This window comes from Thunnus albacares, chromosome 24, assembly GCF_914725855.1.
Source record: "Thunnus albacares chromosome 24, fThuAlb1.1, whole genome shotgun sequence".
Taxonomy (NCBI): domain Eukaryota; kingdom Metazoa; phylum Chordata; class Actinopteri; order Scombriformes; family Scombridae; genus Thunnus; species Thunnus albacares.
Genome location: NC_058129.1, coordinates 18,713,282 through 18,727,115, shown reverse-complemented (window position 1 = coordinate 18,727,115; position 13,834 = coordinate 18,713,282). Strand labels below are relative to the sequence as shown.

General features: G+C 40.3%; 1 protein-coding gene across 5 annotated transcripts in view; it reads right to left on the bottom strand.

Moving 5' to 3' along the window:
• Nucleotides 1-13,834, bottom strand: part of agap1 (ArfGAP with GTPase domain, ankyrin repeat and PH domain 1) — a 180,944-nt gene that overhangs the window by 47,795 nt on the left and 119,315 nt on the right. For all 5 annotated transcript variants that reach the window (XM_044344308.1, XM_044344309.1, XM_044344310.1 and 2 more), the window contains 2 exons: nucleotides 8,933-9,037; nucleotides 2,757-2,925 (listed from right to left, as the gene is read on the bottom strand). In XM_044344308.1, coding sequence (XP_044200243.1) covers nucleotides 2,757-2,925; nucleotides 8,933-9,037 — 274 coding nt within the window. The remainder of the gene's footprint in view (nucleotides 1-2,756; nucleotides 2,926-8,932; nucleotides 9,038-13,834) is intronic.

Sequence of the window (13,834 nt, the reverse complement as noted above, 5' to 3'; positions counted from 1 at the left end):
CATCACTCCCGCTGTATGTTTATTATGAAGGATCTTCTGATGGTCAGTATGAACAGCAGGAATCATTACAGCAAGATAAACAGCTTTAATGTTCATCTGGGCTCCTGACTGTTGGTTTAAGACACGTACAGATGTTTCAAGTAGAGATGAGTATGATTAATCGATGATCGATAATTGATCGTTAAGAATTTTTTTGATCACGTGGAATTAAATCACTTTAACGTTGGTATCAAAGTATGTTATGTATGTGTGTGTCCTGAAGTTGTGATGAATTTCACTGCGGGGGGGGAAAGTTAAATTCAAGAGGGAAAATGAATACTCAGTTGCCGGCGTGTTGCCGTAGAAACTAGACGAAAGTAAACATGAAGAGAATGAGCTAAAAAACAACGAAGCTCATTGTAAACATTACAACACAACAACGACCACTTGAACAACGTTCACCTGACCTCACCTCAGTGTTAGCATGGAGGAGCTAGCCCTCCGCTGCCTTTACGAGCCTGTTTCCTGTTTAACCGTCTTGTATAAGAGGACTGGTGCTGCTCTATCATTTCTTCTTGGAATAAAGATTTCATTGAGGAAAAACGCACTTTCTTTAGTATTTTCTGCATTTTTAATACATATATATATATAAAAAAAAGATGAATTGTCCATCCCTAGTTTCAAGTGGTCTCATCTCTAGAATTTGCTGCTTTATTAATAAACTGATTTGAAATAAATCCTCCCTTCATTACAGATAAACATCTGTATGATTCAACAGCAGCCTCCAGAATGAGAATAACAGTTGAATGAACAGCTTTGAGCTCCTATAAAGGTGTGATATTACTGAGTGTGAATCTGTACTCGGAGGAGCTGTGATCATCTCAGGCGAGTGGAAGAATGTCGACTCTTGTTTCTTAGTGAAATAATAATCTCTGGTGGACTGAGACGTGTTTAATATATTTTGTGCGGCGCATGCGTCAGTCACACAGAAACACAGGGGGACCATAAAAGGCAGCCTCTTACAAGCTGGCTGCTTAAATCAAACCCTTGAGTTAGTAAGAGGCTGCGTGGTCCAACAGCCGGGTGAATCATCCCTCCCTCCCTCCCTCACCCCCTCCCTCACCCCTCCCTCACCCCTCCCTCCCTCGTTCTCTCATTACAGCTCATTTCTTGGTGCTGGCTGAGTGGAGCCAGGACTCTGATTGCATTAATATTCATGACAATAATTAGTACATGGAGTACGGCTCACTGAATATTCATGCTATTAGCTCGGGCCTCCTGGATCCCTCCGAGTGTGTGTGTGTGAAGCAGTGTGTGTGTGTGTGTGTGTGTGTTTGATTTAAGCAGCCGCCTCATAAGAGCTGCTTTTATGTGTGTGTGTGTGTGTGTGTGTGTGTGACACGCAGGAGCACTCGTGTCTCTCCACCTTTTGTTTTACGACGTCTTCCTTCAGGTGATAAGAAGCGTTTTCAAACCTCACATCACCTGTGTGTGTGTGTGTGTGTGTGTGTGTGTGTGTGTGAGCTTCAAGGCTGAACTCCTGCTTTCTGCTCTGACGCTGCTTTTTTTTAATTTAACTCTTTTCTTTTTAAATATTCAACCCTTTATTGGTTCAGAAATAAAAGCTTTTGATGCAGGAACAACCGCAGTAATTAGGGGCTCAATTAGAAAATAAAATCTTTAATCTCTGATGGCGCTAGTGTGTGACTTTTATTAATATTTCCTTAACAGATTAATGTAGGGAGACAACACCCTCCCGGGCTAATTTCAGACTGTGCAAATGTCTGTATATATTAGTAATATCATACAAATATTGACAGTATGACAGCAAAAACAGGTGTTTCTTTGATTTTGGGGATAATCATGCTCACAGTTTTAGAACTACAGTTCCCATAATGCTTTGAGGGATTCAGCTTGAGCCTTGTTATGTTTTTAGCTGATTTGTTTTACCAAATGTTTGCAGTGTAACACGGATGTACAGACGACCATCACTGGATTAATGTGATAGTGAACAGAAAACCTAAGTTCTGCAGTTACAGGAAGTGTCTTATTCTCTGTTTTATAAGCAGATTTATGGAGGTTTATCTGTGTTGCACATCAGAGATGATGATGATATCCTCAGGAAATGTGTTTCATGTCTGTGTGTTCAGATTTGACTGAGTTATGAGTCAAAACAAGGAGATCTAGCTGGAGGATCCTGCGTGCCGTATGTAGGAAGTATTGACACGTCTACAAAATAATGTAAATAGTTAAAGTTTGCTGTGAAATACTGAAGTGACAATTTACGTGCAAATTAGGTGTTTTTTGTGTTGAAAAATTCTACTTTCTGCTTACTTTTCATTTTGGTTCTTTGGTCTTTAACTATTACTATTATATCATCCGACCCTGTTGTAGCACACATGTTCAAATAGTCTTGGTCGTGCTAAAAAAATGAGATCAATTACTTGCTTGTGCTTTACATCAGTGAATTTAGACAAATATTTATGTAGTAGGAGGTCTGAGGTACCAGAAAAACAAACCCAAGTCCTCCTTAAACCCTCATTTCATCTGACTTTTTGACTTATATATAAACATAACATCTTTATAGTCATAATCACTTAAAAACTATTTATTTGTTGTGGATGTCTAAATCTTTATGATATTTATGATATCATATTTGTTGTCACTCTTTGAATACGTAACATAGAGGCAGTTTCTTTTATGCTATTAGTAAAGTACCTTGAATACATAATTGTGTCTGAAATGTGTCATGAACCCTGATTCCCCTTCAGTCTCACCTGGAGCCTGTCCCAGCTGCAGGCTGCTCATGTCCTTCGTCAGGCCGTTGGTTTTGGGGCTCGGCATGGCGGCGCAGGTGGACACGGCTCGCGGCGGCCTCTTCCCAGGAACCTTCACCGTGGTCCTCAGCAGGTCGATCTCTTTACCGTGGACGTTCTGCATGTAGTCCTGAGAGACGAAGGACGACAGAGGAGTGAGAAACTGTAGTAAGTACCAACGATACAAAGTCTGGTTTACTTGTGACAGCTGCACACTATTAACTGTGAAACGCAGCTTAATTGCAGGTAAAATGTTCAATATTCTGCAAGTTTCTTCTACTTAAACTGGAGATTAAAACTTTCTAATCTGTTCTGTTTCAAACATGATCAACTATATACATCAGTTGAAATAAGTATTGATTACTCTGCACTACAAGGTATTATTGACTTTTGAATGGTATTAAATTGGCATTTTAAGGTTCATTTTATTTCCATCTTACAGTCTTCTTTATTTATTGTATTGTCTGTATTTTAATGTGTATGTTTGGATGTGCTGAATGTTGTAAGTTCTTAACTTCTGTTTGTAACGGCAGAAAAGTTCACTCAACTCAACTTTACACGAGTAAATCAAGATTTCAGAACAACACTATAATTCAGTAATACAGTTTAAAGTACAAGAAATACATGAAATAAAATTCACAGCATTATAAATGATGAAAAATGGGGAAAGTTTTCTGTCATATTAGACATATTTGACCTGGAAACATAAAACAGACGGCTAATATTAATAAAAGTCACTTTTAAAAACAGAACTAAAGGGGATCAAGGATGGAGCCTTGAGGAACTCCGCAGGCTCTACTGAATACTATTACTATTGTTAAAAGTAATGATCTGTGATTGGGGTTATAAAATACTGGATCTATATCCTCCAATCATATTAAAGCAGCTGTTTTATGTGTCCCAATACAAATACCATCCCATTGATCCCAGTCTTTCTTGCTTTTTGCTCTTTTTTTTTTAAACAACCATCTTAAATTACTTTTTGTATTTCAAAAACATCATGACATCAACATCAACTACAGAATCATAATTCTTCAGGAGATATTTAAACTGAATATCAAGATTTTTAAGACCTAATTTTAAAACACCAATAAGCTGAAAGATCATAGAAGGTGGAAACAAACGAAGCAGAGCGAATCTTCAGTTCACTTATTCAACTTTTTGATGAAGATGATGAAACCATTCATCTCAGCACTTTGTTTTCTCATCTTCAAAATAAACGTGACGATAATTAGTTAAAAAAAACATAGAAAACAGGAAACAAAGAATAACGAGAAGTAAATAAATTGTGCTGGTTCCTGATCTCATCATCATGAGTGTATCGTTCTTTGGTTTGAGGGGATTATTCCACATAATAAAGCGGCTAAATCCCTGAATCATAAAACGCAAACAAAGCCACACTAATCCCTTAAAGACGTGATGAAGTGGCCGACCACTCCGGCTCTGATTGGCTCCGCCTGTTTGCCGAAACATGACGGACCGCCACCAGCAGCGGGACGCCGCCGCCGCCCCCCCCCCGGTGACGAGCTCTCCTCTAGTCCCGAAAAGGCGGATCAGACGAGTGAATGAAAAGACGAGTAGAAGTGTTAATGATGGACGAGAGGCGCTTGTTAAATCCACCTTCCCCTCCCCTTTGAGGAGGAGGTGGAGTGGTGGCGGTGACCTGAGAGGAACCGGGCATTGTGGGAGGTCGGCCTCCTCTTCAACATGAAGGAGAAGAGGAGAAACAAAGCTCACGCAACCCGCTGGGTCGGATTAAAACCACGCGAGTGTTCATGTGCTTCCATCTTTGTGAGGGCCTCTAGTTTTAGACCTGGGAAGTCTGGACGTTTTATAAAACGAGCGCTTTAAACGACGACTATTTTGAAATGTGAGGTCATTTTTGTAAAGTGGGGACGTTTTTAAGAAGTCGACATTTTTGGAATATTTTTTTATAAAATACAGACATTTTGTGTAGATATTTTTAGAAAGATGTAATATTTTTGTAAAGTCATTTCTGTAAAGTGAGGACATTTTTGGAGGTTTTTGTTAATTGGTGACATTTTTTAAAGTAAGAACATGTTTGCAAGACATGGAATTTTTTTGGAATTTTTTTGAAATGTGAGGATTTTTTTTGTTTTTAAAGTGACATTTTTAAGAAATAAAGACATTTTGGGAGATTAAAAACATTTGTTAGAAAGTCAAGACATTTGGGAAAGTCAGAACTTTTTGTAAATTTTTGGTAATGTTTGGACATTTTGTAAAGTAAAGACTTTTTGTAAAATTTTGTAAAATTTCTTGTACGTTTATTTGGTAAAGTCAGGACATTTTTGGGAAGCATCTCACGTCTACAAACAGGTACAAATGATTTACGTGTTGTGTTTAAAAATGCGTGTTTATACAAAATATTAATAAAGATTTCTTGCAAACATTTTTAGTTTCACTTTACTGTAAAAATACTGTTTTACAAACACATACATGCTTGTGTTGCTACACTTGTGTGGACCCTGAGTGACATAACGAACCCCGTAAACCTCACGCTAACCCCAATCTCAAATCTTAACTCTGACACAGCCTTTAAAAGGAAGTGAGAACGAGATGAAACGTCCTCACTTTCCATTTCTAAAACTCTAATTAGTCCTCACAAAGATGTAGAAGAAGAAGCACGAGAGCGCACACTTAAACACACACACACACACACACACACACACACACTCTCTCTCTCTCGGTGTTTCCCGCCTCCCTCTGGCAGCTCGGCTGACAAAAGGCCAATTCAAAGCCAAGTGCTCTCGACGGCGTCTTAACAAGCCACCGGAGAGCCCTCGAGCCAGGGGCCCGCTGGGTAAACCGTCCACCCACCCACCCACACACACACACACACACACACACACACACACACACACACACACACACACACACACACGCACACACACACTCCCCTCCGACAGATTGACCGAGGTAATTGAGTCTCCATTTGCATTGGGGAGCTTTCATCATCGGCCTGAATGTCCACGCCATGCAGCGGCGTCCAGGACGGATGTGTGTATCGAACAAACACGCTGACAGCAGGTGGTGACGAGAGAGAGAGAGAGAGAGAGAGAGAGAGAGAGAGAGAGAGAGAGAGAGAGAGAGAGAGTATCTGCGGCGTGTGTTTAACAGCGTGTGCGCGCATGCATGAATGTAAATGTGTGTTGTGTTCAGTCGGTATAAACGGTAAACGTCGGCGTCAAGAGTGAAAAATGTAACACGAACAGAGAAGCCGAATACTGCTGACACCGAGGGAAACGCGAATCCATAAAAGAGCGAGCTCGTCCGAAAACACGATCGATTGGATAAAGAGACGACAGGAGATAAAGGAGGAGAAGAAGAAGCTCCGCGGTCAGACAGGAAACATTAAGGAGGAAGTGATGAGGGTGAAAAAAAAAATGGATAAAAGAGACAGTGGAGGTGTTTTTATTTCAGATGGAGTCTGAACGTCAGAACTGCAGCTCGTCCACTGAAAAAACACTAAATTATGTATCCGAGTGTAGATTATTCACACAGAGTTTCCGTTTTATACAGAAAATAAAGCGTAACGATGAAGAGTTTTGTGGTTCGTGTGGCTGATGATAAGATTAGAGTCGATATTTCATCGTTTCTTTTACAGCAAAATATTCAAACAATCTCTAGTTTCAGTTTATTAAATGTGAAGATTTGCTGCTTTATTGTTTTCTACATGAATCTCTTTCAGACACGTTGAAGACGTCACTTTACGTTTTAGGAAATTATGATTTTCAACATTTTATAGAGCAAATAAACAATGAAAATAACAGCTGCAGCCCTCGTTATGATATAAACATATACAGCTTTTAATAATGAATGAATGAATAATAATTCAATGTAACTAACTAATCTAAACTCCATAATCCAATCACTAGCTTCCAGAGCTTTCAACTGCATCCCATGATCTTCATTCTACAAATAGATCTGGCTCAGCTGATGACCTAATTGTGATAATTGTGAACTTGTGGTCATGTGACAACAAGTGGTTGACTATTGAATTATGTATTTGTTTCTTATCATGACGTATTTTAATATTATTTTATTTTGGATATTTTTTATTAAAATTGTATTAATTTATTTAATTTATTATGATTGTTATTTTCATTAAATTTTTTTTTATAATTTATTATATTATTATTTATGTAATCTATCAGATTATTATTATTTATGTATTTTTTAAAAAAAACATTTAAATAATAAAATAATATCTTATTTTATTATTTTATTTATAATCTTTATTTTTTGCAATTTTAATTTTTTAAAATCTATTTTTTAAATTTTCTTTATAATTAAGTCTATCTTCCTGATCACCTGTGGGGGCGGGGGGGCGGGGCTACAGGTGAGGTCAGAGTGCTCGTTAAGCTAAAAATTAAACTAAACTAACTAAACAGAAAACTGTCTTCTTCCTTCACACTGAACCTTTTTTTATTTATTTTTTTTTTACCAATGACTCTCACTTTGTGATTATTTCAAACACCGTTAATAACGACTCAGAATCACAGCGAGAGGCGATTAATTACTCTCTCGCTCCAGTTTTTGGCCGGATCTTCGTCTCTTTAGAGAAGACTTTTCTTGCCAATTAGGTGGCATCTATTGCCATCCACTTAATTAGCGGCATTAATGTGATTTCTTTGCACATAGTCGGGCAATTAGTGGCGCTGATTGAGTTTCATTCGATTAGCCTCCGCAAACACGCTAATTGACGCTCGAGCTGCAGATGCAACACGCTCAGGAAAACCTGGCTTTTTGGCGCTGGAGGGGGTTTGTGTGTGTGTGTGTGTGTGTGTTGATGTGTTAAGTGATGAGTTTTAACACTAATTTACTGCATCAGCTGCTCTAATCGGTGATGGACGTGTGCAGTTTGGTGAAGTGTTTCTCAGTTAAAGGAGTCAAGCAGGAGCAGATCCGCAGGGAATCAAACCCACAACCTCTGAGCTGCAGCGGAAACACACTCCGGTTTAAACCTGTCAGCTTAGTAGTGTTCAATCGATTCGATCACAGTGATTTAATGTTGTGACCTGATCTGATAGAGACACGAGGATAATTAGATCAGATCCTAAAAAAACAAAATTACATAAAAAAATAAACGTCCACATTAAAACAGCTTTAACTTTTACTGTTTTTATCCCGTCATGCTTCAGTTTTATGCAAAACACTTGTTTGTTTTATGTTTATTTCCTGGTGAAAACGTGGAAAAGTGTCATATGTTATAGTGTTATATGTGTCGGCTGTTCTTGTTTTAGTGCATCAGTATTTAACAACAGGTTCATTATGACATCATGACTTTAAAAATTTGAAGACAAAGAAATGAAAAACCAAAATTCACCACATTATTCACTGGCCAAAAAAAACCTGTTAAAAACCTATGTGTTATATTATTATTAATATTCTGAATGAGTGACCTGATCTTTTCTAATTTAAAACCTGTTGTTTTACGACAAATATGTGAAGGAAACTGTCAGAGTGACGCTAATACAGCAGCATCGATATGATGAAGACCGAGCAGAAGACAGAGAGAGAAATTCAGTGTCGGGAGAGAAAAAGAGACACAAAAAGAGAGAGAGAGAGAGAGAGAGTGTGTGTGTGTGTGTGTGTGTGTGTGTGTGTGTGTGTGTGTGTGAGATAATAAAGCAGCGTCGGGGCAGTATATTGTGCCAACAGGGCAGAGAGCCGGGGCAATTAGCAGAGACATTACAGCTGATATTCACATCATCAACGCCGACGTGGGCAAACAGATGACGAGTCCTAATTAATACACAAGCCATCAACACTGTGTGTGTGTGAGACAGAGTGTGTGTGTGTGTGTGTGTGTGTGTGTGTTATAGCCAAGCACTTTCTAAAAATCACACACACACACACACAAAGAGGAGAAAGATGAAGAGCAGCAGATAGATGGAGGTCAGAGCGGTGCTGGCAGAGCGCTGGAGTCTAAAAAGCAATCAGAGAGGGTTTGTAATGAGTCTGTGTGTGTGTGTGTGTGTGTGTGTGTGTGTGTGTGTGTGAGTGTGTGTGTGTGTGTGTGTGTGTGTGTGTGTGTGTGTGTGTGTGTGTGTGTGTGTGAGTGTGTGTGTGTGTGTGTGTGTGTGTGTGTGTCAGTGTGTGTGTGTGTGTCTTACATGCAGGCTGGGGTGGTAGGTGAGCAGCCCGTTGTCACACAGCGTCACGTACTTCTTCTTCCACTCCTTGTTGAGGGATTTACCGCTTCTCTTCAGCAGCATGCCCTGCAGAGAGGAAACAACAGCACGTCAACACAAACAAACTGTTTACACATCAGATTAGATTAGATTAGATTAGATTCAAACATTTATTGTCACAAAGTCAATGAAATGCAGTTTTCATCCAACCAGATGTGTTAAACTACAGTAAAGAGCTGCAGCAGATTATACAAACAGCTGTTTCCTGAAATACTTGATTCAAACTAAAGGTTTATGTCAGTAATATATTCAGTATGAATGTATCTATATTAAAATATTGTTTACAAAGCGTTTAACATAGTCCGCACATTTATGAATAAAACACACAGCTGGATAATTCAATGCACATCTGAATTACAGATAAATACGATGATGCTAACAGGAAGGAAGTAAAACCCTGAATACTAAACAATAAGAGACGTTTGTTACACAGATGCTTTTATATAAGAAATAAAAGCCTCTGATGGATCCTGCATTTGTTCTGTTCTACTTTGTGTTTCCTGTTTAAAAATCAATAACAAAATACACTTTCAAAAAAAAAAGAGACAAGAAATATTTGTTAATATTTGAAGCAGAAACACTGATAAGACTGTGTATCTAAAAGTATGTGGACACCTGATAGTTAAACATGTGATACCAGGGGACTTAATCTGGTCAGAGCTGCAACTAACCATTATTTTCCCAATTTAGTTTCTCGATCAGCCTGAAAAATGTCAGAAAACACTAAAAAAATGTCAGTTATAATTTCCTAAAGCCAAAGACGACGTCTTCAAATGTCTTGTTTTGTCCAAAACTCAAAGATATTCAGTTTACAAAGATATAAAGCAGCACATCCTCACAGTAGAGAAGCTGATATGTGACAATATTTGGTATTTTTTTGCATGAAAAATAGCAACAAAACCTGGAAAAACTCACTTTAATCACAGAAAAATTCAGTTTTTATGAAATTCTTCCCTTTGCAGAGAGAAAAAATCTGGATCAGACCAATTTTTCTTTACTGTTTGACATTATTATCTTTCATTCATCTCTTTTATTTTGAATGTTATCATCTCAAGAGGTTAATTATGCAATAAAATACATTCAAACAAACGCTCCATAAGGAAGATAACTGTTTTAAATAGTTCAGTTTTAAGGTGGACAGAAGAGTCTGTTTCAGCTCTTCACACTGAATCAAACGTCCTGTTTGTGGGTTTTTTAAGCACCTCAGAGTCCTTCGATTCTGCTCTTTGTGCACATCGGAGCTAAATTACATTCAGAGTCTGTGGAGCGAAGATAACGAGCTTTAAGCCAGAAGACGGATCAAATAAGAACAACAACATTTTAACATCACAAATTTGCACCGGCGCTCGAGAAGCGGCGAGAAGAGACAGAAGAGACAGAAGATGGAGGAAAAATCAGCAGTTATTTAATTGTCTGACTCTTTTTTTTCCCGTCTTTCTTCAGGCCTGTTAACGTCCCTGTTTCACTCTCTCTCACTCTCTCTCTCTCCTACGCACATCAGCTGCGGCTGACTGACCGTTTAGGCCGCCCGCCCGCCCGCCCACACTTCATTTGAGCTGGATTCATTAGGTGAGAGAGAGAGAGAGAGCAAGAAGGTCACAGAGACGGCGAGAGAGAGAGAGAGGGTTCGAAATGGGAAAAAGGAAGGAGCGAGAGAGATCAGAAAAAAAAAAAGAAAGAGAAAGAGAGGTGTGTGTGTGTGTGTGTGTGTGTGTTGGGGGGGGGGGTTGGGAGGAGGCGGCGGCGGCAGTGGCGGCGGGGGATAAAACTGTCCGCTGATTAGCAATTACAGCCGTGCTGCCACGCGTGTCACTTCACTGGACCTCTACAACATTAACACTCCGACAGAGGATATTAATAGAGTCCAGCCGTGAAGGGAGGAAGAGGGGGGGGCGCGAGGGGGGAGTTAGAGGCACCACAGAAGAAGAGGGGAAAGGAGGAGGTGAGATGGACAGGCCGGCTGATGGACAGAAGCCTGTTCGCCGCCGCCCTGACCGCTCAGCTTTGATTAAGGCGGCCGGCGGTGGTGGTGGTGGGACGGAGCGGCGGGCCCGGGGTGACCCTCGCCGCTGGTGACGGCACATTCGGCATAATTGGCGGTGACATAACGCCAGGAAGGAACGCTTCAGAGTGACAAAGAGGGAAGTCGAATGCAGGCGGCGGCGGTGGTGTAAAGGACGAGATGGCGAGCTATGACAAGAATGAGACACATTTGTTGCCCTGAAATGTCAAAAATATCTCCAAGCGCCTCAAAAAAATCTGAATAAAAACATCACAGAAACTTCAAGATCCATCTTTATATGTGAAGAATGACGAGATCAGAGTGAAATCTGAGGAAATAAAAGTTGTAATAAACTAGAATTATCCTCTAAAGACTTTCTCTGTCAACATTTTTGCAGTAATGACAATTTTTTTCAATATCGATTCATCTGCCTAACCATAACCCTAACACCTTAACCATAACCCTAACACCTTAACCATAACCCTAACACCCTGACGCCCTAACCATAACCCTAACGCCCTAACCATAACCCTAACACCTTAACCATAACCCTAACACCTTAACCATAACCCTAACACCTTAACCATAACCCTAACACCCTGACGCCCTAACCATAACCCTAACACCTTAACCATAACCCTAACCATAACCCTAACGCCCTAACCATAACCCTAACACCCTGACGCCCTAACCATAACCCTAACACCTTAACCATAACCCTAACGCCCTAACCATAACCCTAACACCTTAACCATAACCCTAACACCTTAACCATAACCCTAACACCCTGACGCCCTAACCATAACCCTAACACCCTGACGCCCTAACCATAACCCTAACACCTTAACCATAACCCTAACGCCCTAACCATAACCCTAACGCCCTAACCCTAACCATAACCCTAACGCCCTAACCATAACTCTAACCATAACCCTAACGCCCTAACCATTACCATAACCCTAACCATAACCCTAACAATAACCCTAACCATAATCCTAACGCCCTAACCCTAACGCCCTAACCATAACCCTAACCCTTTTTGGAGTAACCACACTGAAAAATGTCCCTCACAATATCCAAAAACAACAAAGTGATGCCAATAAATGTGATGTTTTGTCCAATAAACAGCTCCAAACACAGAAAATCTTCAATCTACTAACATGTAAAACCAAGAAAAGCAGCAAATTCTCACATTTAACAACCTGGAACCATCAAATCTTTGTATTTTTGCTGGAAAAATGACTAACGATAAATCAATTATCAGAATAGTTGCCGATTAATTGCCTTTCTACTTATCTACACAGTAACAAACAACAGCCAGTTTGAGGGTTAGGGTTACTGGGAGAACTGGAATAACAGTCATAGGTAAAACCAGAGACACTTGAGCTCCATCAGTGATGTTGTCGTGTTTCCAGTGATTCTGCTCATTTGATCTCACGAGGAGGTGAAACAGAGCGGTTATATACAGTACATGTGTGTGTGTATGTGTGTGTGCGTGTGTGTGTTGCTGGAACAACAGGGGTTCCCCACGGTGCGCTAAACGCGACTTGACGAGCTTCCTGCTGCTCTGAAGTGAAAGCTGCCGGCAGCCGTGCAGCTGTCAGGCCAGCTGATCATCCATTACTGCCTGTTAGTGAGCGAGTCGCAACATGTTTCCAGGCAGAGAGCGACGGACGGGTCAGAGCCGAGACACTCACGGGACTTTATTGGTTTTAATCAATTAAAACAGACGATTTCAGACATGAAATAATAATCACAGAGATTATAAGTAAAGGAAACATCATGTGATCTGAATCTGTGTTGTTGTTTTATCCACTTTTATACCCTCATCATCTATGTTTTATGTCTTTCATAAGCCAAAAGGACAAAATAAGAGGCTGGTTAACAGATTTCATGCAGCTCTACACTTCAGATGTTTAGTTTTGTCTCAATATTTTTATGTTTTGTCCAGTTTTATACCCTCATCCTTTATGTTTTAAGGCTTAAATGACAAATAAACATCATCTGACTCAAGAATAGGTGAGGAGAAGGTCAAGTTATTAAGACTTTGTATCTACAGGGATCATGAAAGAGCGCCGATATACTTTAGCAGAAGATAAAATAAAAGTAAAACTAAAGAAGAGGCAGAACGAGAAGATACGGAGACGCTCGGATGTCTGAAGGATGTTGACGGTTGCTCTCCGACACCGCAGGCCTGAAACTGAACTTAACTGAGGGGCGAGACAATATTTCTTTCACTTTTCCATCCAAACCTGGTATTTGGGGAGAGGAGACGTCAGCGAATTAATTTTGGCCATCCATCCTGAGGATGACAAGCGATCAGTTTGCGCGAGGGAAGGCTAATTGAACGCCGCGTCGAAACCCTCCTGATGGGTAATATCTTTCATTATTCACCTCCCCGAGCTCCGTGACACACAGACGTCGCCTCTTATTTTACCTTCGGGAGGGGGGTGAGGAGGAGGAGGAGGAGGGGGGGGTGGGGGGGGGCATGACAGCTCACAAGGTCTCCACATGGGAAAATAGATGTGAGGAGATAAATACATCCTCAGATATACTCTCTCCTCGCTGCACCGAGGCACTTCTCCGCCCCGGTGAAGTATTGAGGGGTAGTGCTTAGGAAAAGGTCGCTAGCTCGGGGGGGGGGGGGGGGGGGCGGGAAGATGAAGTCATTTGTTAGGCATCCGAAAACGTCCGAGGGTGAAAGTGAGAGTTTGTGGATTCTTATTTAAAGACTAAACAAACATGCAGAGAACATGTTGTGTTCAAGGAATGTAAAAGGATGCAAACAGGAGACATAAATGAAAGTTATAGATAAAAAATAA